General features: G+C 56.4%; 11 protein-coding genes across 11 annotated transcripts; 7 read left to right on the top strand and 4 right to left on the bottom strand.

Moving 5' to 3' along the window:
* Positions 1 to 234: 234 nt before the first annotated feature.
* CLUP02_02791 (HET domain-containing protein) lies at positions 235 to 3,210 on the bottom strand (the record flags this gene model as incomplete). The annotated part of the gene is made up of 5 exons (XM_049281819.1): positions 235 to 2,157; positions 2,531 to 2,763; positions 2,815 to 2,931; positions 2,989 to 3,102; positions 3,204 to 3,210. The coding sequence occupies 5 exons, from the start codon at positions 3,208 to 3,210 to the stop codon at positions 235 to 237; spliced, it is 2,394 nt and encodes a 797-aa protein (XP_049138962.1).
* Positions 3,211 to 4,427: 1,217 nt separating this feature from the next.
* Positions 4,428 to 6,523, top strand: CLUP02_02790 (RNA recognition domain-containing protein; the record flags this gene model as incomplete). The annotated part of the gene is made up of 6 exons (XM_049281818.1): positions 4,428 to 4,431; positions 4,509 to 4,565; positions 4,685 to 4,726; positions 4,858 to 4,956; positions 5,008 to 5,304; positions 5,358 to 6,523. 6 exons carry the CDS (start codon positions 4,428 to 4,430, stop codon positions 6,521 to 6,523), a joined length of 1,665 nt encoding a protein of 554 aa, XP_049138961.1.
* A 275-nt stretch (positions 6,524 to 6,798) lies between these two features.
* CLUP02_02789 (uncharacterized protein) lies at positions 6,799 to 7,803 on the top strand (the record flags this gene model as incomplete). Its single annotated transcript, XM_049281817.1, has 6 exons — positions 6,799 to 6,865; positions 7,078 to 7,218; positions 7,312 to 7,499; positions 7,568 to 7,611; positions 7,662 to 7,699; positions 7,754 to 7,803. The coding sequence occupies 6 exons, from the start codon at positions 6,799 to 6,801 to the stop codon at positions 7,801 to 7,803; spliced, it is 528 nt and encodes a 175-aa protein (XP_049138960.1).
* Positions 7,804 to 7,952: 149 nt separating this feature from the next.
* CLUP02_02788 (elongation factor Tu GTP binding domain-containing protein) lies at positions 7,953 to 11,263 on the bottom strand (the record flags this gene model as incomplete). The annotated part of the gene is made up of 2 exons (XM_049281816.1): positions 7,953 to 11,141; positions 11,201 to 11,263. 2 exons carry the CDS (start codon positions 11,261 to 11,263, stop codon positions 7,953 to 7,955), a joined length of 3,252 nt encoding a protein of 1,083 aa, XP_049138959.1.
* A 1,128-nt stretch (positions 11,264 to 12,391) lies between these two features.
* Positions 12,392 to 14,009, top strand: CLUP02_02787 (eukaryotic translation initiation factor 3 subunit L; the record flags this gene model as incomplete). Its single annotated transcript, XM_049281815.1, has 3 exons — positions 12,392 to 12,703; positions 12,807 to 13,847; positions 13,926 to 14,009. The coding sequence occupies 3 exons, from the start codon at positions 12,392 to 12,394 to the stop codon at positions 14,007 to 14,009; spliced, it is 1,437 nt and encodes a 478-aa protein (XP_049138958.1).
* Positions 14,010 to 14,057: 48 nt separating this feature from the next.
* Positions 14,058 to 14,659, top strand: CLUP02_02786 (uncharacterized protein; the record flags this gene model as incomplete). Its single annotated transcript, XM_049281814.1, has 5 exons — positions 14,058 to 14,102; positions 14,170 to 14,251; positions 14,364 to 14,394; positions 14,464 to 14,497; positions 14,558 to 14,659. The coding sequence occupies 5 exons, from the start codon at positions 14,058 to 14,060 to the stop codon at positions 14,657 to 14,659; spliced, it is 294 nt and encodes a 97-aa protein (XP_049138957.1).
* Positions 14,660 to 14,750: 91 nt separating this feature from the next.
* On the bottom strand, positions 14,751 to 18,571 carry CLUP02_02784 (uncharacterized protein; the record flags this gene model as incomplete). The annotated part of the gene is made up of 15 exons (XM_049281813.1): positions 14,751 to 15,365; positions 15,431 to 15,548; positions 15,615 to 15,724; positions 15,799 to 15,877; positions 15,918 to 16,286; positions 16,347 to 16,720; positions 16,784 to 16,855; positions 16,918 to 16,991; positions 17,052 to 17,228; positions 17,264 to 17,326; positions 17,364 to 17,597; positions 17,654 to 17,764; positions 17,873 to 18,245; positions 18,318 to 18,477; positions 18,534 to 18,571. The coding sequence occupies 15 exons, from the start codon at positions 18,569 to 18,571 to the stop codon at positions 14,751 to 14,753; spliced, it is 2,967 nt and encodes a 988-aa protein (XP_049138956.1).
* Positions 18,572 to 18,621: 50 nt separating this feature from the next.
* Positions 18,622 to 21,767, top strand: CLUP02_02783 (uncharacterized protein; the record flags this gene model as incomplete). Its single annotated transcript, XM_049281812.1, has 11 exons — positions 18,622 to 18,809; positions 18,865 to 19,076; positions 19,197 to 19,333; positions 19,397 to 19,700; positions 19,835 to 19,997; positions 20,052 to 20,186; positions 20,252 to 20,356; positions 20,415 to 20,612; positions 20,760 to 20,910; positions 21,005 to 21,606; positions 21,692 to 21,767. 11 exons carry the CDS (start codon positions 18,622 to 18,624, stop codon positions 21,765 to 21,767), a joined length of 2,271 nt encoding a protein of 756 aa, XP_049138955.1.
* Positions 21,768 to 21,797: 30 nt separating this feature from the next.
* On the top strand, positions 21,798 to 24,067 carry CLUP02_02782 (universal stress protein family; the record flags this gene model as incomplete). Its single annotated transcript, XM_049281811.1, has 7 exons — positions 21,798 to 22,033; positions 22,087 to 22,273; positions 22,338 to 22,434; positions 22,505 to 22,616; positions 22,683 to 22,847; positions 22,922 to 23,303; positions 23,378 to 24,067. The coding sequence occupies 7 exons, from the start codon at positions 21,798 to 21,800 to the stop codon at positions 24,065 to 24,067; spliced, it is 1,869 nt and encodes a 622-aa protein (XP_049138954.1).
* Positions 24,068 to 24,107: 40 nt separating this feature from the next.
* On the bottom strand, positions 24,108 to 24,769 carry CLUP02_02781 (uncharacterized protein; the record flags this gene model as incomplete). The annotated part of the gene is made up of 3 exons (XM_049281810.1): positions 24,108 to 24,273; positions 24,376 to 24,616; positions 24,703 to 24,769. 3 exons carry the CDS (start codon positions 24,767 to 24,769, stop codon positions 24,108 to 24,110), a joined length of 474 nt encoding a protein of 157 aa, XP_049138953.1.
* An 87-nt stretch (positions 24,770 to 24,856) lies between these two features.
* On the top strand, positions 24,857 to 26,616 carry CLUP02_02780 (uncharacterized protein; the record flags this gene model as incomplete). The annotated part of the gene is made up of 2 exons (XM_049281809.1): positions 24,857 to 24,897; positions 24,924 to 26,616. 2 exons carry the CDS (start codon positions 24,857 to 24,859, stop codon positions 26,614 to 26,616), a joined length of 1,734 nt encoding a protein of 577 aa, XP_049138952.1.
* Positions 26,617 to 26,629: the final 13 nt, after the last annotated feature.

Here is a 26,629-nt window from a genome sequence, read left to right as displayed (position 1 = left end):
CGTCAAGCAAACCCGACCGTTGGAACATCGGAGTTACCAAGGGACTAAGCTAGCCAACGTCGAAACTACATGACAAGTCCATGGCGAACCCAAAAACGAGTCATGCCCAACGGTATTCTAGCGCCAGCGGCATGACATCTCAATCCGTCGTCGTAGCTACCTACTCATATTGGCTAGCTGAACTTCCAGTCTTCTTTTCCCCGTCTTCACATCAACGTGGTTGAATCGATCTAATTAACGGTCTTTATCAAAATACAATGGCACGACCGGACAATACCCATCCCGCGGAGGATCATGCTTCATCCCGACCTCAACCTTTAACCCATCACACGTCGCAGTATCCCCATGCAACGCAAACCACGACGTCTCGAGCAGAAAGTCCATGAACCGCTTCCTCACGTGCGGCGGCGAAAGATTCCTATCCTTGTCCTCCCGGAAGAATACCCTCTTCCACCCGGACGCCTCGCACCACATGATGATGAGACACCATCGCCGCGGCCTGCTGAGCCCGGCGCCGTTGCCGTTACGGCCGCCATTACTACTGCTACTAGTGCTGCTGCTGCCGCCGCCGTGGTTGATGAGATTCACACAGAACGCGTGAACCTCCTTATTCGAAAACGTCTTGCTCGCGTGCGCCGCCGTCTGTAAGTACTCCTGCGGATCAGCCTCCGCGTCGTCGCCCACCTGCCACGACTCCAGCGCGTCGTCAGAGGAAAACAGTTGGAAGAGTAATTCTGGTGGCTTGTCGGGCTTAGCATCGTACACTGGTAGAACCTGTTTGTGAAAGGATCTTGACATCTTGAAGCCCGGCAGCTCCGAGAAGCGAGGGAAGTATGACACCGAGGCTGAAGAACCGCGACCGGATTGCTGCTGCTGTTGGCGGCGGGCAGCATATCGGGCGGGCATCGATACGTTAGCCAGCGGGATCGGCAGGTTTGCCTGCGGTCTCGACCTGTGCCGTCCAAACGTCGACGTGAAGGACGTGGTCCAGAGCGGGATACAGATGACCGTGTCGTCGTGGTCCTTGATATCGTGCCTGCAGTTGATGGCCGCGTACACCGTTGTCGAGGATGTCGTCTTGATGAGTGGCAGCGTCATGCTCAAACCCAAGTTCGTCATTGTAAATTCCTTTCCCACGGACCAGTTGTCGTCCGCAGCGGTTCTGCACTTGACGACCTGCCCACACCCGGAGAAAGCAGAGGGATGCGGCGCCAGTAGAGTGACCCATAGGTCGCGGCGGGGGTCCATCGTCTTTTCGGTCCAGTCCCACGCAAAGAGGCTCTGGTCCGTCGAGACCTTCATAATTTCTTCCTGTAGTCTGCGAAAGGCCTCGTGGCCCTCGCCGTAGAGAAGAGGCATATGAATCTGGAAAATGCCGAGAAGGCAGTACGCCGTGTCCTCGGTCCGCGTCGTCTGCCGGCTGGACGCCCACGACATCCTCTTGGCGACGCAGGCGGAGGAGAGGGTCTGCGGGTAGATGAGGACGTCGACGTCGATGCCCGTGATGGAAGCGATGGGGTACGCCAGTGTCTCCTTGGTCCCGATGGGCTCCCACGTGCCATCGTAAAAGGTCATGTCCGCGGGCGCCAGCAGCTCCTGTAGCGTCCAGCCCCTCGTGAACCACCGGCACTGACGCAGATCGGCCCTCGCTGCCCCGCCAGGCTTGAGGTCTTCCAGGTAGACGTAGCAGATGGACGCGCCGCGGTACCAGGCGAACATGGAGTTGATGGCCTCGGAGAGCTCGGCGCTGCTCTTCTTGTCGATGCAGTTGGTATCGACCCAGACGTGGCTGATGCCCTCCTGACGGGCGATGCGGCACGTGTTTGCAATCTTTTGGAACCCGCGCTTGGAGTTTGTGCGCTTGCGGGAGCCGAGGTCGTCTTCTTGCCATAGCAGCCACTCCTGAAAGGTGACCTCTTCGGGGCCCCAGGTGTGTGAGAGGATGGCGTATTTGGGGAGATCCGAGTCGAAGAAGTCTTCGAGTTGTAGTGTTGAGGTGTTAATTAGCCTCATATCGTGCCGTTCATGTATACATCGATTGGCGATAAAGTTCCTGACATCTGGAAATGCTTGTTGCGTAGTGGCTCCGTTGCTGGTGTGAGAGAAGCGTTTGAGCCGCGGCTGCTCACTCTGGAAGACGTATCCAATAGCGTGAGGCTAGGATGCATGCATGTCTGGCCAATCAACGTCAGCATGATCATGATGCCAGGGGTACTCTTGAATTGGGTGCAACTCCATCTGACACCCCTCAAGATCTTCATCTGGTGTTACGCGATGAACGAAATGGATGCAGCACGGATGTTAGTACATTTGGGAAGGGTTGGCTCCTCAATACAAGTCTGGAAACGCTCGTCTGTGAGAAATGAATAAATGCGGTCTTGCTTGTTGGTACAATTTACAGTTGTAATGCTGACAGAGTTATACATGGTGATTAAACAGACGCAATGCTCGACTATCGAGCATCTGGTGGTTGCGGTGCGTCATTTGGGGGCGGCTGAGGAGCTGCTGCTTTTGCCGCGCGAAGCTCTACAATCTTTTCGTCAATGAGAGCAATCTCGGCATCTATCCTGAGCATCTTTTCATCAATCATGTCGCGGTAGTCGTCGTCTGAAAGCTTCTTCAGGGGGCTCCAACTTGATTCGAAGATGCTCTTCCTCTTTTCCGTGACCTCGGGTCTTCCTTGCGATGCGTTCACAAAGGCCTGGCCCGTTCCGCCGATGAGGGAGAACACGATGACTCCGGGGATAATGTTTTTCGGGCCACCTAATGAGCGCGTTAGAGACTTTCAATATCTTAGCAAAAAGGAATGCTCACGAATCAGTCCTCCGACCATTCCTGCCGTGCCTCCCGCAAGGGCACTTGCTTGAATCTTGGATGAGTTGGAGAGCTTCTCTTCGCCGCCCCACGCGGCCATCACCACAGATCTCGAGACTGTCGCAAATTTGTCAACACGCCTTCATGAGGAAGATGAGAATTACGGCAACATACGCCAGTAACTTGAGCCGAGGGCGAACCACTGGATACCAGATGCTACCGCGAACAGAGCTGGTGTGGAGTCCCGGATAATGCCGGCGGCAATGCCACTGAACACACCGATGGTACCTGTCGGAGATGTTAGCCATAGAACAACCTGAATCAAGACGAGACAGACAGCCCTCAGATGCTTAATCTGATGGGTTCCCATCTCCGATGTCCTTACTTACCAGTCATGGCTCCAACTTTCAGGGGCGGACCCAAGATGTCGACCAACCCTGGTGGCAGCAAACCTCGAGGCTGCCGCCTTGGTCTGGGCTCCTCTGAGTCATCCCTCCTCGCCTCATCTGACATGATGAAGGACTGAAAGATCGTTTTGCAGCGGAACAAGATGACGATGAGGTGGCTTATAGTCGATGGGCCCGATCAGATATGTCGGTTGTTATGGAAGCTTTGGGCAAGGGTGCAATACATGCATTAAACGGGGGAGTACTGATCAAGCGAGTTGGCGACGTTGTTCAAATGTTTCGTGCGGCTCAAAACGAAAATGGACCGTGCAGACCCGATAGATGCAAGAAAGGCGGGGGTGATTGTCAACTGCAGGCGCACATCATTCACTTTTTTTCTCCTTCCAGATTGATGATCTCAAGCTTGTACCTTGTATACGTACTTTCGTAGCTAACTTACCTAAGGTGCTGAGGTACCAACAGCAGTGAAGGGGCCACCTGTGGCACATCACAGCACAGCTAAGCACAGGGCGGTGGGCAGGGGAAATGATGAATGGATGGTGCTGCACGGGAGGGATAGAGGGGGAAACACAGGCGGGAAAAACGCTGAGGCCTCAAGGCTCACCCCGCTGAAGTCACTGGAAGCACTGGGCTCAGAAAGAGGGAAAAAACAGCTGTGAGCCCCTCTTTCATAATGGGAATTGTTCAATCACGGGTTTTCCCGGTGGTTCTGGCCCGTGCGTCTTTGGCGGGGCGCTAGGTTGAAAAAGTAAGCTAAGCCGCGGCGGGGCTAGTGCCTCCCACTCCTGGCCACCTCGAGAAAATTGTCCAACCCTCACAAACTTTCAATCACCCTCTGCCTCTCTGCTGCGCGGGTAAAACTTCGACCCTTTCCTTCCCCCCCAAAAGACCACCAGCCCCAGCAAATCACCGCAAGCTGGGCCGTTTTTCACAAAAGTCTACTACGTCTCCGATACCCTCTGACGTATCGTCTGAAAAAGACTTCTTCGATCTCCGGTGTCAAGAGATATCCCTTTCCTTAGGCGACGTCTCCCTACCCCACGACACTGTGAAATATCCCTCGGACATTTCCAATCCTCTCCGCACCAACACTCCCACCAAACCCGCATCTTCAACCAACAGCCGTACCGTTCGGCTCTTACTACATACTCCCCGCATCGCGCATCGAACATAGTCGACGCGCGAAGCCGCCTCAACACCGCAATCATGGGTTCGTCCTATCCTGCTCGCTGTCGCAAGCTGCTGCGACGTCTCTCGCCCGCACCAAGACTAACTGTGTCATCATAGCGCCCAAGAAGAAGGAGCAGGTCAAGATGGCCCTTGGCGACTTCCTGCAGGACTCCAGTCAGTCGCACCCCCTCCGATACCTCCTTATACAAACGCTCCCTCGACAACTGCCACTGCCCACTTCATCTGTTGCTCGACTACCGGATTAGTACATCATCGACTGACACTTTATATAGGCTACGGCGGATCATGGGCTGATGAGGTCGAGGATACGTACAGTAAGTTAATGCTGCCTCAGAAACGTCTTACTGGAAGAGGATGCTAACATCTTGTAGCCGGTATGCCACACTTCCACGAGCCAGCCTGGCGCCGCATGTATTTCGTTTCTTGCCTACTGACACCTTCACAGGCACTCAGGCTCTCCCCGCTCCCGAGCGCGCTGGCTACCGTCCTAGCCAAGGTGGCTGGGGTAGCGGCGGCGGTGACCGTGGTGACCGTTCCGAGCGCAGTAAGTCTATCTCGAATAGTTGGAAATGAAATAACTCTAATCAGTGTATAGGAGACTACGGTGGTTACTCTTCCATCCGCGAGAACCTTCCCCAGCAGCTCCCTGAGAGACCCCCCTACACCGCCCACCTTGGCAACCTGTCCTACGATGCCACCGAGGAGACCGTCAACGAGTTCTTCGAGGGCTGCGACATCATTAGCGTCCGCATCATCGAGGACCGCGAGCAGCAGCGCCCCAAGGGCTTCGCCTACGCCGAGTTCAAGGATCTCGAGGGACTGAAGCAGGCTTTGACTCTGGATGGCCAGACTTTCCAGGGACGTGCTATCAGAATCAAGGTTGCCGATCCTCGTGAGTACATATCCAGAGGCCATCCTCAAGTTGACTGCTGACACTTTTTACAGCCCGTGGTGGTAACCGTGACGGCGAATCCAACCGCGACTTCAGCGACTGGTCTCGCAAGGGTCCCCTGCCCGACTTGCCTGGACGTGGTGGAAACGATCGTCGCCCCTCCGACTTTGGCGAGCGCCGTGGCCCCCGTGAGCCTCGCGAGCCCCGTGAGGACGACGGAAAGGTCCGCGACTTTGGCAACTGGGAACGCAGAGGCCCCCTTTCCCCTGTTGCTCCCAAGGAGGGCTCTGGCTCCCGCGATGGCAGCCGTCCCCGTACCAACGATGGACCCCGCGAATTCCGCGACCGCCGCCAGTCCCCCGCCGCCTGGGGTGAGGGTCAGGGACCCCGCCAAGACTCCCGTCCTCCCCGCCCCGAGAGAGTCCCCACTGCCGCCGAGACCGACAGCCAGTGGAGAACCAAGATGCGTCCCGATGCTGCCCAGTCCCGCGACGGCAGCGAGGCGCCTTCTTCCCCTTCAGCCGCCCCCGCCGCTCCCGTCGGCCGTCCCAAGTTGAACTTGGCGAAGCGCACCGTTTCCGAGGCTCCCGACGTCACGTCTCCCTCCGGATCTGACTCCAAGGCTAGCCCCTTCGGTGCTGCCCGTCCCATCGACACTGCCGCAAAGGAGCGCCTGATTGAGGAGAAGAAGCAGCAACAGGCCAAGGAGAAGCGCGAGGCCGAGGAGAAGGCCAAGGAGGAGCGTCGCCTTGCCAAGGAGGCCGCTGCTAAGGAAGCCGAGGAGAAGGCCGAGCAAGAGGCCGCTGCCAAGGAGAAGGCTGAGAAGGAGGCCGCTGAGGCTCCTAAGGAGGAGGTCGCCCAGGAGACTGCTGCCGACAAGGAGAATGGCACATCTGAGGAGCAGAAGATTCCTGTCAGAGCCAAGGAGCCAAGAGAGCCCAAGGAAGCCCCCAAGTCTCGCGCTGCTGAGGCCAACAGCTGGAGATCATCTGGTGCCTCCCGTGGTGCCCCTACTGGACCCAGAGGTGGACGTGGTGGACCCCGTGGTGGTGGCCGATTCGAGGGAGGCCGCCCTCCTCGTTCCAACGGCCCTGCCGAGAAGCAGGCTCCGGCTGCCGCTGGCAGTGAGTCTGGCGATGCTGCCCCCGTGGAGGACGATGGTTGGACCACGGTCCCCAACAAGGGCCGTCGCAATGTTGGACCCCGTGGCACTGCCTAGGAGGTGGGCGTGCACAGTCCGTTCATCCTTCAGCGTCCGGCTGGACCCAGTGCGGTCAAGGCCGCAGTTGAGTCGGCAATTATCGCCGAGAAGATGCTCCCACGTATTTGCTTGCGGGGCCTAGACGATATTTCTCGTCATCACATATACCCAGACGACTCCGAATACGATTCTGACGAACGACTTTACGCCACGAACCGCTTACTTGGGGCTTGAAGGGCATGGATTCTCTATTTCGATACTTTGCTTTTCGACACGACAATAACTGGCTCACTATGGATCTGCTGAAGGAAACAAAAACTTTCCTATTTTACTCAGCACCCTCTGCGGTCTTTGGCTCAGGTGGCTTGCCGTCATCCTAGGGCAAGATAGGTCTCCTCGGCTCAACGACTGGAGAAGGCGCGCACTTTCGCACGCATTCATCGGAGTTTGCGAAGTGGTTACTAAAAAAGGGCTCATGGAAGTTGGAAGAAAAAGGGGGCTCATGACCATGTTGTTTTTTTATTCTCGCTCACTTTTCCTTTGTTTCCTCTCTCCTCTGCTGTATCCCCGAGACCCTTCATTGCCCAAGGGGTTCTTGGGGATCCAGCGAAGTAACAGTCCTACCTACCATACCGATCCGCCAGGATTCAACTCAGCTCTTAGTCACAACAAGAAGCTTCAAAGGAATCCAAACACAAAAATTCTCAACCAAAGTTCTACTTTCTGTTTTTCCTCCTCTTTCTCCCCTCCTTGTTTTGCGTGCAACGATAGATGATTCGCCCTGAGTTATGAAATTCCTCCTCCAGACGGATGGCTTATTCACGTTTCCTTGATGATTATTCACGCTCGTAAACTGTTCTTCCGCAAGTCCGCTTCCTTCCTTTTCTCCCCTTGGTCGTGCTCTCCCTCTCAACTCATCTACCACGACCCCCATTCGATACCAAAAAATGATGGCGAGCTGGCTCATATTCTTTTCTTCTTTGCTACCAAGGGTGTGTGGTGGTTTAAAATGAACGTATGATGGGTCTGACGATTGACATGGTTTTGACTGCTGTCGTGGAGTGGGTGATGGGAGATGTCGACATTGGACCTCCCCCTGATGAAGCGTGTGAGGCGGGCAAAATAGATGATAGGCAAGGGAACTGAAATACAAAAGTATACAATACGTGGTTGTTTCTCTAGTCGTGGCTGTAGGTGTCAGTGGTAGGTGATGTTCTCGCGATGTTTGCTGCTGTCTTGATGGGTGAGGTGATGCCTCATTACAAGGCACCCACTCTGAGGGGAGCAACGGAGAGTGAGGAAATTCACAAGAATAGGTATGGTTGAAAGAAGTGAGTGACGAGTATTTTATATCCTTTTGTTTCCCCAATTATCCACACGCTACCTCTACCAAAACCAACATCCATGCTAAACCACCAACCACATTCCCCGAACCCACGACAACACACTACCTCTTGAGAGTCTTCTGCTTCTCCGCATCCCTAGCAACGTTCCTACCCTCGACCAACAACCCCTTCTTCCTCCTCACGCCGTCCATATACCTCTTGGCCACATTCTCCTTATCCGCCAACTCGCCCAAATCCTCCAAATCGTCTTCCGTAAACGGCACCCAAAAGGGATCTTGGTCAAGCACCTCGTACCCCGCAAAAATAAGCTGCGGCTGCGCCGCGCCCGACGTACGTTTCCGCATCTCGTCCGCGAAGCCAAACGACTCGGCCACCGGTAGCACAGAGTTGATGCTGAAGAAGGGCGTGCCTTCCTTCATCGCCTCGGAGAGGACGCGCCCGCGGCGGCGGGTGAGCACGTCGTAGACGCGGCCCAGGACCTCCGTCGAGGCTTGGATTTCGACGGTGTACATTGCGAGCATCAGGCGCGGGGACCAGTCGAGCATGCCGGAGCGGAGGGAGGACGTGAAGGTCTTTATGATTTCGCCCGTCAGGCGGGGGAGGCGGTCGCGGGCGGAGGATTCGTCTTCGGTGGGGTTGATGACGACGTCTTCGAGGAAGACGGCGATGCCGCGGACGGGTTCGTGGCAGAGGGGGCCCTGGGCCGTGGCGAGCTGGAAGGCGTAGGGGATTTTGTCGGCTACGTGGGCCGGGTGGAGGGCTTCGTCTGCTTGGGGTGCTGCTGAGCCGTCGCGTTCCGAGGAGGCTGTCTGGGAGAAGAGCTTTGCGAGGAGGCCTTCTTTTGTGGCGTCGATGAGGATGTTGGGGCCGGTGCGGCGGGGGCCAAAGGCGGCGATGCGGTCGATGGCGGACTTGAAGTGTTCGCGGCCGCCGCGGGAGGATTCGAGGGCGGATTGGAGGCCGGTTTTGAAGTCGTCGAGGGACATTGTCTTTGCGGCTGTCAGGTCTGTGTCGACGTCGATCTTTTCTTCGCCGGGGGCGGTGGCGCCTGTGCCTTCAGTACCCTGGGTTTCTTCGGCCGTGGTGTTGTTGGTGGCGGGTGTGCGATCAGAGTACATGCGTTTGATGACGTCGCCGTTCTTGAGGAGGAAGTCCGTGGCGTCGGACGGCAGAGGACGGACCTGGAGGCGGATGGAGACTTGCTTGGACGAGGTGGTGCCGACGACGACGCCGCGGCCGAGGTCCTTATTCGCGGGGGGCCGCATCTCCTCGGCGCGGACAATGGTTTCGCGGTAGGGCACGATGGGGGCGCCGGCCTGGATGTCGCAGCGGGCGAAGCGCTCCTTGAGATCCGTGAGGCAGCGCTCGAGGTGCAGCTCGCCGGCGGTAAGAAGGACGTGCTCGCCGCTGCTGAACTGCTCGTACTCTGCGCAGGGGTCGGACTGGACGAGGAGGCGGAGGCCGTGGATCATCTTGTCGAGGTCGGCCGGGTTGACGGGCTCGAGGGCGACGCGGACGATGGGTTTGCCCAATGTACCTGCCACGCCGGCGAGGTTGACGGCGCCGTCGAGGCGGCTGCAGAGGGTGCCGTTCTTGAGGAGGTGGCCCTCGAGGCCACCGATGCCGAAGACGACGCCTGCCGGGACGGAGTCTAGGGACTCGAGGTTGCGGCCCATGAGCATGTAGAGCGCCGTGACGGTGACTTGCTTCGGCGAGGGCTGGGCGTTGGGGTTGGCGGGAGACCATTTGGGAGGGATGACCCAGAGGCTGTCGCCGACGGAGAGAGTGCCCGAGTACATGCGGGCGAAGCCGATGAGGTGCTCGGGGTCGACTTCCTTCTCTTCGTGCTCAGGAGCGTAGCCGTCCAGGTTGACCTCCTCGAGCGCCGTCGTAAGGTCGTTGATTTCGTTTCCGCTGGTAGGTGCCGCGGCTTGGGCGCGAGCCGCTTCTGCTCTCTTCTTACGGGCGAGTTCTCTCGCCTCGTCGGCGGTCAACTGGCCTGGCTTGCGCTTGTTGTGGGGGAGTTCGCTTTCGGGGACAGAAACCATTTTACTAACGTAGGCCACGACGGGGTCCGACGGGCCGGTTTTGAAGGAGATCATGGCGTTCTTGATCTCTTCGTTGATAGCATCTGAGCCGGGGACGTCTTCCAGCATCTCGGGCAGTCTCTCGGCTTGCGCGACTGGGGGTGATGGCAGGGACTCGATGACGGAAACCAGCATGGCCGTCGAGAGCGGCAGCCAGGACGCAAAGACCGTGGTCAGGAGTAGGCGGGGGTCTCGGGAGCGCATGATGTGTGGCGGGATAGTCAGCCCGAGGGACTTTGTAATCTTCTCCAGCAACGCGGGATCGCCCCTGTTGTTGTCGCCGCCGACGGTGGCTTGGTAGACTGTCCAGATAGGCTCCAGCACCAGCTGCACAAACATGGGCTTTAGGTTTCTCCCCTTGAGATGCTTCTGGCCCAGAATCTTCTTGGTCTTGGGGTCGAGGTAGAAGCTGCCCCATAGCACCTTTTCCATGACATCTCTCTTGATGCCGAGCTTCTTTTGATATAAGCCGGCAAATTGGCGCACGGTAAACGCCCAACCGTCAATGGCGCTACTGAAGATGACGTTGTTCTTCTCCGGTGCAAAGTAGAGATCCTCGTCATCGCGCTCCTCAAACTGGAGCTCTCCAGACTCGGTCATAGAATCCAGGCCAGCCTCCTTGGCAGCCGCCGCCTGGACGCGCTCCTCCATCCGCTCGCGCCAGTTGAGATCCTCCTCCATGCGTTCGCCCTGGAAGAAACTTCCCAGCACGGCGTTGACCTGCTCGAGAATCTTGCTGAGATGAGTGTAGGCCTCGGCAGGCGTCATCTTGAGCTCGGTAATGAGTCGGTCAATCTTGTTGATGACGAGCAAGGGTTTGAGCTTCTCGGTCCATGTCTGGCGCAGGACGGTCACGGTCTGACTGCACACGCCCTCGACGGCGTCGACGAGCACGACGGCGCCGTCGCACAGGCGTGAGGCGGTGGAGACCTCACTGCTAAAGTCAATGTGGCCGGGCGAGTCGATGAGGTTGATGAGGTACTCCTTGGCTTCGGGCTCGGCGTCGGGTGCGGATCTCCTCAGCATGGAGAAGTAGAGGGAGATGGCGGAGGATTCCATGGTGATGCCTCGGAGCTGCTCATCAGGTCTAGAGTCGAGGTACCGGATCTTGCCGGCGAGTTTGGGTGAGATGATGCCGTTTGTTGCCAAAAGGGCGTCTGTCAGTGATGTTTTGCCATGATCAACGTGGGCCAGGATGCAGATCTGGTTGCGGTCAGTCACTGAGAAAATTGTGTGATGATGATGATGAGGTGAGAACTTACGTTGCGCACATCCACGGCATGCCTTTGCAGGCTAGCCAGCTTGTCGGGAGTTACAACAGGCATGATGGGCGGATATGTGATGAAGGAAGAGTGGCAGATGAGGGGTTCAAGGGGGTATCAAAAGATCTATGGACAGAAAGCAATGCCAGATGAAAGAAGCAGAGTGAATGAGAAAGCAGGTCTGAGGGTCTGTGTGATGCCTCCCTCCCTTGGCTGGTATATGAAAGCCAGTGCTGCACTGCTGAGTATCGTTGTTTGCCCGAGGCAGATGATGTCGTTATTGACTGGGGGGGTCTTTGGCAGAAGTAGCGAGTACCTGAGTGAGTTGATGATGATGATTCGGCGACTAAACTGGCCCTGGTCTGTGACTAATAGGCCGACCCAAACTGGAAGTTCAGGTCAGAAGCAGGACGTAAAGACGGCTCTGATTCGCCACTCTGCTGTAAGAAGTTTTGCACGGACGAGGGTAACTCTGACTCTTGTCCTTGGTATTGCCTGAGTCTGAGTGTGTTTTGGGAGGTTGATATTATCCCACAGAATATGAGGTGGATGCACCGAGTAGACTGGTGCAGTTATGAGTAATGTTGTATAGCGTGTGTGTCTATGCAACTCTTGTTCTTCCTTCGTCTCTTGGGGAAGGAGGGGGGAATGTCCTCCAGGGCAGGCACAGGCAGCCTTGGAGTTACCTCAGCGGACTAACCCCGCCAAAAGATACATTCAACCCCTCCAACGACGCATCGACCAAAAAAAAAAAAGGCCACCAGAACCCCTCTACAACCGCATAGTTGCATTAACTCCGTTACCTACAACCCAAGGCTAGCCATCGGCTTCATCCCCACACATCGCTCTACCGAGGGTGCAACAAACCCTAACTCGCCAAAAATTCACTGGCCCCTCTCTCCCAAACCCAAACGGTGCCTGTGATAACCTCAGCAAAAGCCCCCGCGGGATTAGCCAGCGAAAAGGAAATTTTCGACTCGTCCGCCCGAAAACCCCACACCTCTCGAGCGAACCCCCTCCGACCCGACCGCCCATCTGTCCTCCCAACTCCCCTTCGAAGGTTGAAGACATCGCCAACTTTTCGCGCGCCCTTCCTCTTTCGGAACCTTTGTCAAATTTTTTCTATTTTTCAATTTCTATTCCTAACACATCTTCGTGTGGGAATAGTCTTCACCGAAAAATCCACCCACCATGAGCGGCTATCAAAACGGAGAGCGGCCCGTCCGCGTCGACGACGACAGCGACGTCGAGGAGGAGGCCCTCGTCAACGACTACAAGGAGCAGGTCCAGTATGAGGACAACATTGGCGAGGACCTCGAGCAGGTCAACTCCCTGACCATGGCCCAGCAGACCGACGACATCCAGTCGCGCCTCGCCGCCGCCGCCCAGCCCCTCGACTTCTCCGCGCCCCTCGAGGTCAAGTTCCAGAGCTACGACTCCTACTGCAGCCTGTTCCACTTCATCCTCAACAGCGAGGGTCCCGTCGACCTCGAGCCCCCTTCGGTAAGCTTCCCATAGACTCCTTGCTTCGGTCTCCACCCGAAGCTATGCCGTCGCGATAGCATCACCACACGTGGACCAGGGAAGCTAACATGTCTTCAATTAGTACTACTGGGCCTGGGACGTCATCGACGAGTTCATCTACCAGTTCAACTCCTTCTCGTCCTACCGCATGCGCATCGCCCGCCAGGGCAACAACGAGGAGGAGATGCAGGTCCTCAAGGAGAACCCAAACACCTGGGGCTGCTACTCGGTCCTCAACGTCCTCTACTCCCTCATCCAGCGCTCCCAAATCACCGAGCAGCTGGCCGCCATGCGCCGCAACGAGGACCCCATGGCCGTCGCGGGCGAGTACGGCTCCAAGAACCTCTACCGCATGCTGGGCTACTTCTCCATCATCGGTCTCCTCCGCGTCCACTGCCTCCTCGGCGACTTCAGCCTCGCCCTCAAGACCCTCGACGACATTGAGCTCAACAAGAAGGCCATGTTCGCCCGCGTCATGGCCGCCCACTTCACCACCTACTACTACGTCGGCTTCTCCTACATGATGATGCACCGCTACGCCGACGCCATCAAGATGTTCTCCCACATCCTCGTCTACGTCTCCCGCACAAAGAACTTCCAAAAGAACGCCCAGTACGACTCCATCACCAAGAAGAACGACCAGATGTACGCCCTCATCGCCATCTGCGTCGCCTTCCACCCCACCCGCCTCGACGACACCATCCACTCCGCCCTCCGTGAGAAGTACGGCGACCAGCTCCTCAAGCTCCAGCGCGGCGGCCCCGAGTCCCTCCCCATCTTCGAGGAGCTCTTCCGCTCCGCCTGCCCCAAGTTCATCTCCCCCGTGCCCCCAGACTTTGAGAACCCCGAGTCCAACATCGACCCCGTCGAGCACCACCTCGCCGTCTTCATGGAGGAGGTCAAGATCAACATGATGAGCCCCACCGTCAAGTCCTACCTCCGCCTCTACACCACCATGGACCTCAACAAGCTGGCCGGTTTCCTCGAGGTCAAGCCCGACGAGCTCCGCTCCTGGCTCCTCGTCAACAAGCAGCGCACCAAGCAGTTGCGCTGGACTGACCACCCCAGCCTGTTGGACGGCGACCTCATCAACGTCAGCGACCTGGACTACGCTATGCAGGGTGTAAGTAATTCCGAGAAACTGCAGCTTCCAACACGAGTTGCTTGTTACCATAATAACATGCTAATCATCACATTCTAGGATCTGATCCACATCTCGGAAGCCAAGGTTGGCCGCAAGCTGGTCGACTGGTACCTCCGCAACCTGTCCCGCACGTACGCTTGAGCGATCGTAAAGGATATGCTTCGGGCCCTATAAAACCAACAAGGCAAGATGGACGACCAGCTGGCCGAGAGGAAGACCAAAGGAAACGGGCTGGTAGCAAACTACCAGGGGGGGTGTTTGTGTGCATGTTGGTAAAATGGCAATATGCGAATGCGTGTAGTTCCCAGGAATCTGCCAACGAGAGGTGTTGGAAACTCCCACCCTCATCCACTTGACGTTACCTGTGGATTCGAGGTCGGAGGGTGTGACGAGGATGAAAAAGACAAAAGGGCAGAGAGAAGTGGCCAAAAAAAAGCACTTGGGAAGAAATGGGAGGGCCCGATAGAGGGATGCTCGCATTGTTATGGCGTTCAGGCGTCTTTGCTTCCTGGAACACCTGGACCTGGTTGGCTGGGCGGGATGAAGTGAACCAAGGGGAATAATTAGAATTCAAAGTACAAACGTCCATCCGAAGCTCTTCGAGGCCAGTGTACTCGCGACAGCAGCCCGTGTGCTAACGGATCCAAAGTCGGTAGCAGATGATCTAAATAACATAGTCAAATTACTAGGACTTCTCCCCGTTGAAGGGAGCCAGGTCAGCCAGTGTCGTTGAGATCCGAGCCGCCCAGATCATCGCCCGGTGGTCAAAGGCAGGGTTCCCCAGCAGATAGCAATGGCAACAACAAGAGCTCTTCAGTATGCGCCGATTCTCGTGACAAGTATCGAGACGCTGCGGATATGCAAAGTTGATGATCGTCATTTTCAATGTTTCCCGCGATACGCCTGCAGCGACCTGCCCGCTTCCCCGCTAGGCTTGCGGGAGTCGAACCTGATAGGAAGCTGGACAAGGTGTATGCCAAGGGCAGGTTGTCCGGGGAAGGTTGCAACGTTGCCCGCACAAAACTGGTCGGCGGAAACCACTATCGAGAGGAATCTCTTTGCCGAAGTGGAGTAAATTCTTCGAAACGCGAATGGGGCAGCATCGCATCTCTCACTATAGCACTTGCCTTGGAGGCATGAAACACTCCCCGACGAGCTGTTGAGGGCAGTAGTTGATAACACGGTGCTGACGGAAAGTGAAAAGCATGAGGCGATGAGAAAGTCTCGTAGTTCATAGCATGCATCGAAAACGAGATATGGTCGTTCAATCAAACTGGAGCGACCGATGGATACCCCTTCACTCCCGAGGAAAGGATACCTCAACGATGATGCCCAGATGTGATAAAAAGTACTCTGCGAGCCTGCCGGGGAGTATAGTCCAATATAGGTAGTGCCTCCGTACCGAAGCCGCGTCGGTAGACCGGGGAAATTATCGGTCGGGACGGGGACGGGATGGTCCGCAAGGAAACTGGAGCTTGATTCCCGTTTCCCTAGTGGCTGGTAGTCAAGCATGTGCCACCTACTATGTAGAGCTATACGTTTAATCTTGGACGGTGTCTCACGTTATTTCTCCCTAGCTGCCCTAAACTTGTGCTCTTGTGTCTTGGCTGTGTCCTCTGCGAGTCAGATTTCGCCTTGTGTGCGTGCTTGTGCGGGTGTGGGTGCGTGATGCTGGCTGTCCTAGGGTTGCCAAGATTGTTGGGGTCGTACGGATGTGAGTCCGGAGCAGCGAGTAGTTGGGATCACGAGTCGCGCTTGACGTCGTCTTTTTTGGACCGTCCTGCAGCACCCTCCGAACCAGTGACTGGGATACTGGGACAAACGGGCACGAGAACATGGAAGATGAATGTTTGGAGCTCGGTTATTGCAGGCCGATCGGCATGCATGTCAGTCAGTACGCAGCATTACGTTTGAACTTACGCAAGCAAACGTGGAATTCTGCGTGGGTTTCTGCGATGAGGTTGCCAAAGTGTACGCTCGATGGGCTTGGCCGGCATGAGGCGCTCTGCCTGGTTGGTGTCGGTTGAACGTCAGATAGGGATGCTGCACAACGCAAGCAGGACGCCGTGCTGGACGAGATGTTTCATTGCGGCATGCGTGCCGTCGCAAGTCATTGGCATTTGCCGCAGGCAAGCGATCCTGTCAGACCTTACAATCCATCCAATGTAGGTCAATATCGACATGCGACAATGCGGGATATCGAGACGCATCGACAAATTCAGTACATTGAGCTGCCTCTGGCAAGCTGTTGGAAACCTGTTATCTCTCGGAATTTCCGGCTGATTCCTCCGTTGACTGACGGCGATGTCAGCGGGAGCATGCCATGTTTTCGACCTTACTAGATGGTCCATGGTCTCCGTGCCGTGCAACATTGACGAGTTGATATTTGATAGATAGCGAGCGTACACTTTCCCCTGCCTGCCCCGTGGCTTGACATAGTGATTTGGCTGGTCCATCAGCTCGCGTCAGATAGGGCACCTTGCCCGTCTGCTTCGGTGAGACTGCAGGTTGCATATGGCGATTCCTGTTTTAGCGGGGACCATGTCGGTGAGAAGTGGTATGGATACATGAACAAGAGCGGAGAGGCTATCGATTTCAAGGCCAAACCGCAAAAGCAACACCGGAAGATCGGGACGGAATTCTGGGCGGGAGAATGGGCTGCGAATGGCATCATTGTAGCCTGCAATGGGTGCCGAATGGCGTGGAAAGGCAAAATAGTGGACGTTGTCTTCGTTTCGCCTTGGCATGGGCTCCCTCTTTTCCCGACCGCTTGTGCCTGCCGGCTTGGTGTCTTGGGAGTGCATCCCCTTTTGTTCTCTATTTCCTTCCCAAGGCTTGCGTCGTTGTCTCGTCTGCAGCGTGTATCCGCAGTGTGGTCTAGCTGACCCCTCAAATTGTATCCCTGCGACCTAGACGGCTTCCTGCGACATTGATGGGTCCTGGCCAAGAGATTTGAGCGCCGAAAGAGAGGTTACGGGAATGAGCCGCTGTCCACATTTCCAATACGGGATCGAGCCAGGCGTCGGACTAATAATTTGGGCTGTCTTACAAACGTGAAAGAGAAACGAAAGGGTTGCGGAAGAAAGGCAAAGAGATACGCTTGGCTTGGCTCTCGCTTGGCGTCTGGTTGGGCACGAAGTGTGGATTGAATTGGATGGGTCGAATCATTGTAAAGTCGCGGACCGGGGCCCAGAGACGAAGCATGCCATCTCATTAACGAGAAGAAATGAGAAGAAGCAAGGTTCGCAGGCGAGTTAGCAGCTTTGAGCGGCGCGCGCACACCGACTCGAATGCTTGTTCTGATTCTCTTCTTTCGCTTTTGCCAGGAATCGGGGGAAGAATCAAGATTGGCCGACGTGCCTTAGTGGTTTGCCAAGAGCTTGTTGGAGGTGGACGAGTGGCCGAGAGGGCGGGAGAGAGGGGTGAAGTTGCAAAGAGTCGAGTGAAGGCGGCGAAGGCTACAGTCTTAGCACACGGAGGGCCGGCTGGGCAGACGTGAGAGTGCATCGACAACGATGAAGGAAGCGTATGATTCTTGGTTCCGTTGCTTGGTGTGAACCCAACCCGTATGCGACGGGGTATCTGCAGACTGAGCTTGGAGGATGTTGCCGCCGGAGCTGATAGAGGATTGATGAGCACCCTTGGGAACTACCGCCAGATGCGTTAGATAGCTTGGCGCAGTACCTTCAGCTATCGCCTGGCGCCATCCACGTTGGTGGGATTTCTGGACTTTTAGAGGGTTGTGACACGGAGTCGTGGCATGATATGAACATGACGGAGGCAACAATGAGCTTTGCGTATGGAGTAGTGAGTACAGTCGTAGACTTCGTTTCCGAAAATTGCTCCCTGATCCCTAGGCCAGGCACCGCAGGGGATCGAGACGTAGGTAGGTGGTGCTGGTCGAATAAGAAGTCTGACTTTCTATCCGACTACAGCTCGTCAAAATGTTTGGGTAGGACTATCATGGTGCTTGGAAAGTCTAGACGGAGACGATGCACACCCACCGGCTGCGAGCGAGGGGAAAGGCCATGTCGTGTTACTGCAGGTCATTACAGCGACGGACGGGCAGACGGCGAGCGAGCCAGCGAGCAGTAATGTGGCAAGAGAGCGCGAACAGCGGCGGCGGCCAGTTCGTCTGTTCAAGATGGGATACCCGTAAAGGCGACTCATCCAGAGTCTGTCTCGTTGTGTTTGTGCTAGACGGTATTGGAGGGAGAGTCTCTGGTGGATAGGGACTACTGTACAGAGTAAGCCGTAGTGACTTGCCTTGGGAGCCAGGGAGCCTACTGTGTAAGAGTCAAGACAGCCAGCAGGGGTGGGCGTTACGGCGGGTGCTTGGAAAGGGGAGCCGAGAAGCTTGAAAGCGAAGCTGGAAGTCTTGATGTGTAATTAGAGCCAGCTCAGGCATTAGAGGCGCCGTGGAGCGGAGAGGATGATTGGGTTCGGTACTTGGGGTGGTCTTGGCGAGTTTGGGGTGGTGTTCCCAGTGTTATTTTGGGTCCGGTGGTGCTGGTGCTGGTGCTTGTGTAGGTGTTGGAAGACGGCGTGATAGGAAATTTCGGAGGCCGCGGTCTTGAGGCTGTCGTATTCCGTCCAAGGCATCTGTAGCCTGTCGTGGGGATGTGCATCTCGCAGTCTGAGATTACGAAGCGAAGGAATCGTCACAGGCCTGATGGTTGAAGAAGAGCAAGTCCAATATGCATTACTAAGGCAAGGTATTAAGGCTTGCGATGATGCGAATAAGGAAAAAGGCATGCACTTTGTCACTTTGGCACTTTCCTACCTTACTATTCAAGACTCAGCCTGGGGAACCTGGCAACTGGGAAGGAACAAGATGCACCGGGGGCTCTTTCCAAGATGGATGGAAGCTGCAACCCATCGAGTTGACATCAGGTGCAGCAAGTGCAGCAGGTGCAGCGCTGATGCAGCTGGTGCCTGTGGGTGACCCTAGCTCCTGCACCTCCTTTTCCGAGGAAGGTTCAGCTGAGTGAGATAGGCATGCCGAGGAAGTCACGTCTCTGCCTTCCATCTTTCCCATTCATCCAAAGTACCTTTCTTCCTTCCTGCCTTACATGTCTAAAGTACCTACGTCCATCAGCTGCGTCCATTTTCTCGATCGGATCAAATCAACCTTCCATTGTAACCCGAGTACCTCGATACCTTATGTATACATCTTCTCGGGTCAGACAGGCGGGAGCAACCTGGAAGGTAGGCACCTTACGGTTACTAAGGTAGTAAACGTCAAAGGAAGGAAGACGTTGACCGTAACTGTGAGAGTGGGAGGAGAGGGGTACATAACCCACCGGCAAATCTCGGTGCACACACAAGTCGCGACTCTCTCTGGGGCTGGCCAACGGCATCAAACAAACTCGAAATCTCCAGCCATCTCATCCCTGCGCACTTGCACCGCATTGCACCAGCTTCCCGAGCCCCTCTCCTCCCCTCCTCCACCTTTCCGTCCAGCTGTATGTACTCCGTAGGCTCGTAGCTGTGGGTGTGAAAGCAGAAAGACTCAGATTCGACTCGAGTGCCTCTCCTCTCCGCCTGAGGTGTGCGCATTTACCTGGCCCACCGTCCACCATCTCAACCGCGAAAGAGAACCCCCAGCCGAGACGACCCTGGCCGACCAGGGTATCAACCATCGCCAACCCCTGTTTTTGGTGCCCGTTGCTGCTCTTCTCCCTCCAAAACTCTCACTGGAGCTGTGCGTCACGCCGTCACCCTCTCGAGAATTTGCACAAGCTCGAGAGCGACCTTGCCAGGACGAAGAGAGGAACACGGAAGAACAGAGCAAACACGACAAGCGGAGCGTCTCGCATCCAGGCCCAGACCGTACTTAGACCACTCCAGTCCTCCAACCTCGAGCCTCCTTCTTCTACCTTGTTCTACTCTCCGAATTGCTGCTACGAATATCGACAGAGTACCGATACAGTCTGTTTGTTCCACCACAACCCACGCATGCCCAGACTTTTCCAACCCCATTCCTGAGCTTCTTTTCGAGCTGCATTGTCTCATTCTCTGCCCATTCCACGCCAGTCTCGGTCTCAAGGATATACTTTGTCCACCCCCGCATCCAGCCGCCTGGACTGCAACGGGTCTACCAACTTCTCACGGATGCTTTACCGTTAGGTAGCTCTCTACCTACCTACTCGAGTCACCTCAAACCCGTCGTCGTGTCCAAAGAGTCAGAGACCGAGATAAAGTCCTTCCTCGGCTTTCCCTCTACTGCTACCACCCGCTAGCCAAGCTCTCAGCTCTGTTGCCCCGGCCGCTTTCCCGCCCCGTTTCCCACACACCTGAGCGGCACCAGCAACAGCTGTCATCCTGGTCAACTAACAACATCACCTGCTCACCGACCCGGTCTGTCATCACTTAGACTCTAGACCCTCGACCCTCGACTCGTACCGGTCGCGCTACCGTCTACGCCACACCCCGTTCTTCGGCTTCCCATCCAACAGCAACACCATCCTCGCGCTTCCCTGTGCCTTGTGAGGCCCCGCAGGTCTTGGCGGAACTGCCTCCTACGCTGTGCTTCCTCGCCATAAGAGAGAGCTCCGTCTCTTCAAAGACGACGGCGTGCGGCTGCAAACATAACTTCCTTGGCATTGTTGGACACACATATCATCTTGTCGGAACAGCTTTTTCGTCAATCCCCTTTTTACTTTCAGGAACAACCGATGAAGAAACATACAAACCTCAAACAACTCAACTAAGCATCATACGTACCCAGAGCCGAATCCTGTCGTGAACAAGAGCTCATCCAATTTCCATCGATAAGGTCACCCTCGCCACTGACGCATACCTACCTACCTCTCCACGCATATTCGACGACGAGACGCTCTGACCTGACTGTCACCGTTTGACCTCCACGTTCCAACTATCAGTCGACAGACGCTCCTTTCCATTTCCAGACGCTGTGGTCAGTCCACCATCAGCCACTCACCTCGGCGCAAATTACCTTCTGATCTTCTACACGTTGCCCTTTTGTCCCTTCCAAGACAGGCTCGTTGCACATATCCCGTCCGAGGCTTTGAGCGACTCTGTTCAACCCAGCGCATCTGCCCGATTCCTTCCCAACGGGACGACTGCTTTGCCGCTGCGCTCATGCTGACATTGATTACACAGCAGCTGAACAGTCTTCAATGAAACCATCAGAAAATTGGCGTAGCGTATTCTTGCTTCCGCAAAGCACCAAAAAGAAAAAGAAGAATAGCAAGGGCAACTCCTCGCCATCTTCACCGAGACTTCACTTTCCAGAACTCCAGTGGGAGCCCAAGACAACAACGACGACGCCGGCACCGACGACGGCGGCAGAACGGCGGCACACCATGTCTGGGCCAACCCCCCGTTCGATGCTCAACGTCCAAAGCCCCGATTCCGATGTCTCGCCAAAGACTCCGATACAACCCTCTGACCAAACAAAGACGGACTACTTCTCCATTGAGTCTTCGTCGCAGGCGCAGTCGCAAAAGAAAGACGAGGAAACCAAGGCCAACGATGCAGAGCCATTGAGCCGTGCGACCACACTTTCGAGCTTCGCAAGCCCTTCCACCCTCGAAAGCGCAACAGGAAGCTTCTCTGCCGAGTCGTCACGGACCGAATCGTATGGAGGAAGGCCGAGAGGATCATCAATAGCGTCGCTGAGCTTTGCACCATTGCGGAACCCGTCGCTGCCGCAGGGCAACCAGAAGAAGACGAACAAGGAGCGTATCAGGGCCTCATCGCCTCCACCTGAGAGGTAAGCGTATCACTTCCCGTTCCTATCGTTTAGCCATTTCTTTGCCCCCATATTCGGGGCCCCTTTACAACCAAGTGTTTGCAAGTGGCAGCTTTGGTCGTGACGCTTTTTTGGTTCGGTGTCTGTATCCGATGTCGTGTAGCTGGACAGATAACATCTAGGTCAACTCGACGTAAGTACGTCGGTGGCAGATGCAGTTGGGTCAGATGCAGTGTGGCTTCGGGGCCACCTTATATGCTGCCGTTGGTTTCGCCTTACATGCGTGGATTCTGCAGTCCTCCACTAGGCCGGAAGCCTCGGATCAAGAGTTCAATACGACGGCCACCTTCTCCGCAGCCATGCCGCAGTTCCGGTCGCTTCGCTCGCCCGTGGATGAACGATTCGTCGGCCGCAGCCGTCTTGGTCTCCACTCCGTTTCTCAGCTTCCGTCCCAGATACTCCCTGCGCCTAGGATGCATGGGCATTGCCGTCGCTACTGAGGAAGCCTCCTCCGGGCGCCGACTCCAGCGTCAGGATCGGGATGGCGGGGTCGGACCAGTCGGCCAGCGGCGGCCTCGTGCCTGTTATGGCACCCCATATTTTCCAGTTTCCGAGTAATCCCGCCGGCATCACTACAATGAGCCAGTACTGTCACCAACAGGCATCCCCTGAGCATTTCAACCTTGAGGTCAGACGAACTTTTCAAGCGTCTCGCGGCAACTCCAGCAAACGCATCTGTTTTTTACTCTGAGTCCATGTCGCGTTGCGGTCCATATCTTGCCTCACTCATCGGGCTGCAATATGCCATCAGGAGGATCACACGACACCTCATTGAAAGCGACCTTGCCGGTTCTGGATGACGCATTGGTTACTGTTATTTGCTAGAGTCACTCGTCTTTGCCCCACTACCCCGCTGTAGCGCCTGTAGCTGTTTCTTTACGGTGTTCTTGGGTTCACAAAGAGAAGGGGAAATGGCGGAGGTGGGCGCTCATCGACTCATCCTCCACAGCCACCCTTAGCCTGGCGCAACCGTGACGTCCCCCGCAGGAGGACCTGACAGGAGGGAAAGCAGCTGTCATTGTCGCATTTCCGCCCAGTCCTTGTCCTGGATCCCGGCTGCCTCTTACCAAATCACGACCTCTCGACCCTTTTTCATTTCCACCCCTCTTGACTCTGGCCAGTGGTCTCGTCGCTTTTCCACACTTCATCATCCCCAGATCTCAACGTTTTCTTAGCACACTTCATCTCATCCGCCCTTTTGCGTCTTTTCGTTTACCAATTGCTCGGAACAACGTTACCTAATGGCGACACTAACTCAACCCTCTTTGCCTGACAGGTTCCAGTCACATGTCGCATTCGACAACCTTCCTTTGGGCGAGGCGACTAAGAACAACACGCTTTCGCTGACGTTGAATGTCCGTCACCGGGGGTACCAAGCGCAACGACGATCGCGCACCTTCATGGTCGGCGTCGACGAGCATGCTTACTCCGACTATGCGTTGCAGTGGCTACTCGACGAGCTAGTCGACGACGGAGATGAGGTTGTCTGTGTGCGCGTTATTGAGAAGGAGCTACGAGCCGCCGAAACGAACAAAATATACCAGGAAGAGGCGAAGAAGGTCATGGATGGCATCCTGAAGCGCAACGGCCTGAACCGAGCCATCAGTATTGTACTGGAGTACGCGAGTGGAAAACTCCATGCGACATTCCAGCGACTGGTGAGTAGAAAGATGTGACGCGGCAGTCTTGGCGCACGGCAGTGGAGTAGGCGCTAATTATTATCATGTCCCAGATCCAAATTCACCAGCCTGCAATGCTCATCGTTGGCACGAGGGGCCGGTCGCTCGGTGGCCTCCAAGGCCTGGTCAATACGCGCAATTCCTTTTCGAAGTACTGTTTGCAGTACTCGCCTGTTCCTGTTGTCGTCGTCCGCCCGACGGAGAAGCGGGAGAAGAAGAAGAATAAGAGAAAGAACGATACGGAACGGCAGACATATGTCAGGATGCTGTCAGCGACAGGCGGAAAGCACGAGGCCGACAGCGAGAGAAGCAGCATGTATGAAGTGGAAGTTCACAACACGGCGGACGAAGAGGCACATCAAGTCGCCAAAGCGCTAGGATTGCCTGCGGCATTTGACCCAACTATCAAGCCAGTCGACCTCAATGCTCTTCTGCATCCGAGACACCAATCAGCGCCATCCAATCTCGCACAAACGAGCAGCGCGGGCACGGGTAGATCATCCGCCCCGCCTAGTGCAGCGGGCGACAGCGATGAGGAAGATGACGATGATGAGGACGAGTTCGAGACGTTCTCTGGCGACCAGCTTATCAACTCGTCGCAGATGGACAAGCTCCACAAGATGGAGGCCAACGAGGCGGCAGCCCTCAAGCAACGAAAGTCGAGTTTGGACTCTAGCGCCAGCGGAGTAGATGATGACGAAGACGAGGAGTCCAAAGCCTCGCGACACAGCAGCAACAGCTGATACAGCAGCCCCATGGCTTCGAATGGAGAGGCAGGTAGGGTCACGAACTAGCATGTGTGGTATTAGACGGCGTTTGGTCGATAGCGTGGGCATTTTCAGTTTGCTGGGACGACATATCCCGTAGTTGTGGTGTGTGTGCGGAGCCGAAGGGAAGTGTCAAGGGAGGATTGTCTAGGTAGTCGGCGTAGTTGTTAAAACCTCCTGCTCTGCATGGAGCCCGTGGATTGATACCCATAAGAGACTGAAATGATGAAAACTGGCCGAAATTCTATTGCATTTTCCGTGCAGCTTCTGGTGGTGTGTCGTACATCTTTTTGTGACAGCGTCTGTTGTTCATGGGGCTGTTGAGTCTTGAGTGAGTCTTTGCCTGATGTCCATTGGCCGCTCCGTCGCATCTTGCGGGGCTGCTCTTGACGAAGGTGGGCGAGTTCCAATGTTCCAGACTTCTAAGGTTCCAAAGTTGACCAGGAGGTACAAAGTGTGGCGCAAAGACATGTGGCTGAAGCTCAACTAAAAAAAAAAAAGTCGCCGGAGCTTCAGAGTGGAGAGCTGAGGCCAGGTTGTCGTGTGGCTGAGGGGCCCCCAAGTCCGACACAAAGGTTACGAATCCAATGTCGCCCTTATTTTCTCGTCACAGCCGTCGCACTGTAACGGTTGTCCGAAGCCAGCCAACGCATACCAAACAATGTCGAAGACAGCCATGCTAATTCCTCGCTAAGGACACCAGTCTGTTTTCTTTTCTGCCACACCTGCTTTCATCCTACTCAACAATCGAGAAGCAGACATAGGATGAATCTTGCTCTGCTCGGCTACGGATACATATCGCACATGTCCCTTTGCTCGCGCGCGAACGCAGACGACGCCCCACTACCGACGATACCACCACCATCACCACCAACAAGATGCCCTGGTTCTGGTCCACCGCCTCCTGCGACGAGTCCGCTTGCGCCGCCGTAGACCCCAACGCACCGTCGACCGTCGGCCTGCTCTTCTCGCTGCTGCCCTTCCTCCTCACCTTCGCCGCCGTCGCCGTCTTCGCGAGCCAGACCATCTTCCCCAAACTCGCCAGGGTCCACGACGCCCACGACGGGGAGGACCACTACCTCCCCTCCCACGCCCCGCCGAGCCTGCGCCAGGCCCACGCCGAACACGGACAAAAGAGCGCGCGGCGGCGCGTCGCGGCCGCTGTGTTTAGTGTTACGATTGCGCTGGCGACGGTGCTGGGCGAGTTGATATTGAGCGAGATTTCGGATTTGGTGAGCAGGCGCGCGAGGGAGGTCGGGTTGCGGGTTACGGTGCCGACGTTGCTTGTGCTGCTTGTGGGTGTTATTCCGTTTCTCGAGATCCAGAGCGTGGTCTCGGGCGCCGGGTGGAAGTTTCAGCGGAACAATAAGGGGAGGATACCGAGGTTCGCGTGGGCTGTGCAGATGCTCGTTTTCGGGGGGTGGGTGTTTGCGTTTTGGAGCCTGGGCGGGTTGGTTGGGCTTGATAAGACGGCGACGGCGGGCGGCGGGGTGCTGCGCGCTTGTCTGGAGAGGATCGGCGTCATCGGGATCTCGCTGATGGCGATGCTGAGCGGGTTCGCGGCGGTGTCGAGCCCGTGGCATACCCTCGGCGCGGTGTCGGAACGGAGAAAGAGGCCCGTTACGGAGGCGGATGTTTCGAGAAAGGAGGCCGGGCTGGATGCCACCAACGAGATGCTCCTCACGAAACGACACCGGCTTCAGGCGCTGGAGCGGAAGGCGGCCGAGGCGCAGTCGGGCGGGTCTTCGAGTTCGGGGGCCGGCGGCGGCGGGTTCATGGGCAAGATGCTCGGCGCCGTGAGGGGCATGGGCGGCGGCGACGAGGCCGAGATGCGCGCCCTGCGGCTGGAGATCACGGGCCTCGAGACGATGGAGGCGAACTTGCATTCCTCGCTGGGGGTGATGCGCTCGCGCCGGGCAGCGGACGCGCGCGCGGCGACGACGATTGGGAAAGTGCTCGCCGTCCCGCACTACGTCTTTTCGCTGTACTGCCTCTACCGCATCCTGGCGACGACGCTGGCGACGCTGCGGAGGGCGTATTACCCTTCTTCGAGCTTCAGCTCCTCGGACCCGATCAACCGGTTCCTCGGCCTGCTGGCGCGGCACTGGGACCCTTCGCTGGACCAGATTGCATGGGCGCGGCAGATTAGTTTCCTGTTGTCGGGTGTCATGCTCGCGGCGAGCGCCAACAGCGTGCTGCAGACGTTCCACCTGTTCTCCAAGTGGATGCCGGGGTTGCTGTACCAGGCGCAGGCGAACTTGGCGCTCATGATTGGGCAGATCACGGCCGTGTATGTGATTTCGGCGGCGCTGTTGTTGAGGAGCAATTTGCCGCGGGAGATGGGCAGCGCGGTGGGGGATGCGTTGGCGGGCGCGCTGGAGCCGCGGTTTGTGGATTGGTGGTTTGAGGGGTGGTTTTTGGCGAGTTGCGGTGTTACTGGGCTGGGGGTGTGGATTTCGAGGAGGATTGGGAGGGAGGAGTGGGATGAGTTTGGGGCGGAGGAGATGGGTGCCAAGAGGATGTAGGGACGACGGTCTG

Source organism: Colletotrichum lupini, chromosome 2 (genome assembly GCF_023278565.1).
Source record: "Colletotrichum lupini chromosome 2, complete sequence".
Lineage (NCBI taxonomy): Eukaryota > Fungi > Ascomycota > Sordariomycetes > Glomerellales > Glomerellaceae > Colletotrichum > Colletotrichum lupini.
Note: the sequence above shows the minus strand (reverse complement) of the source record. Positions and strands in the feature narration are given on the sequence as shown.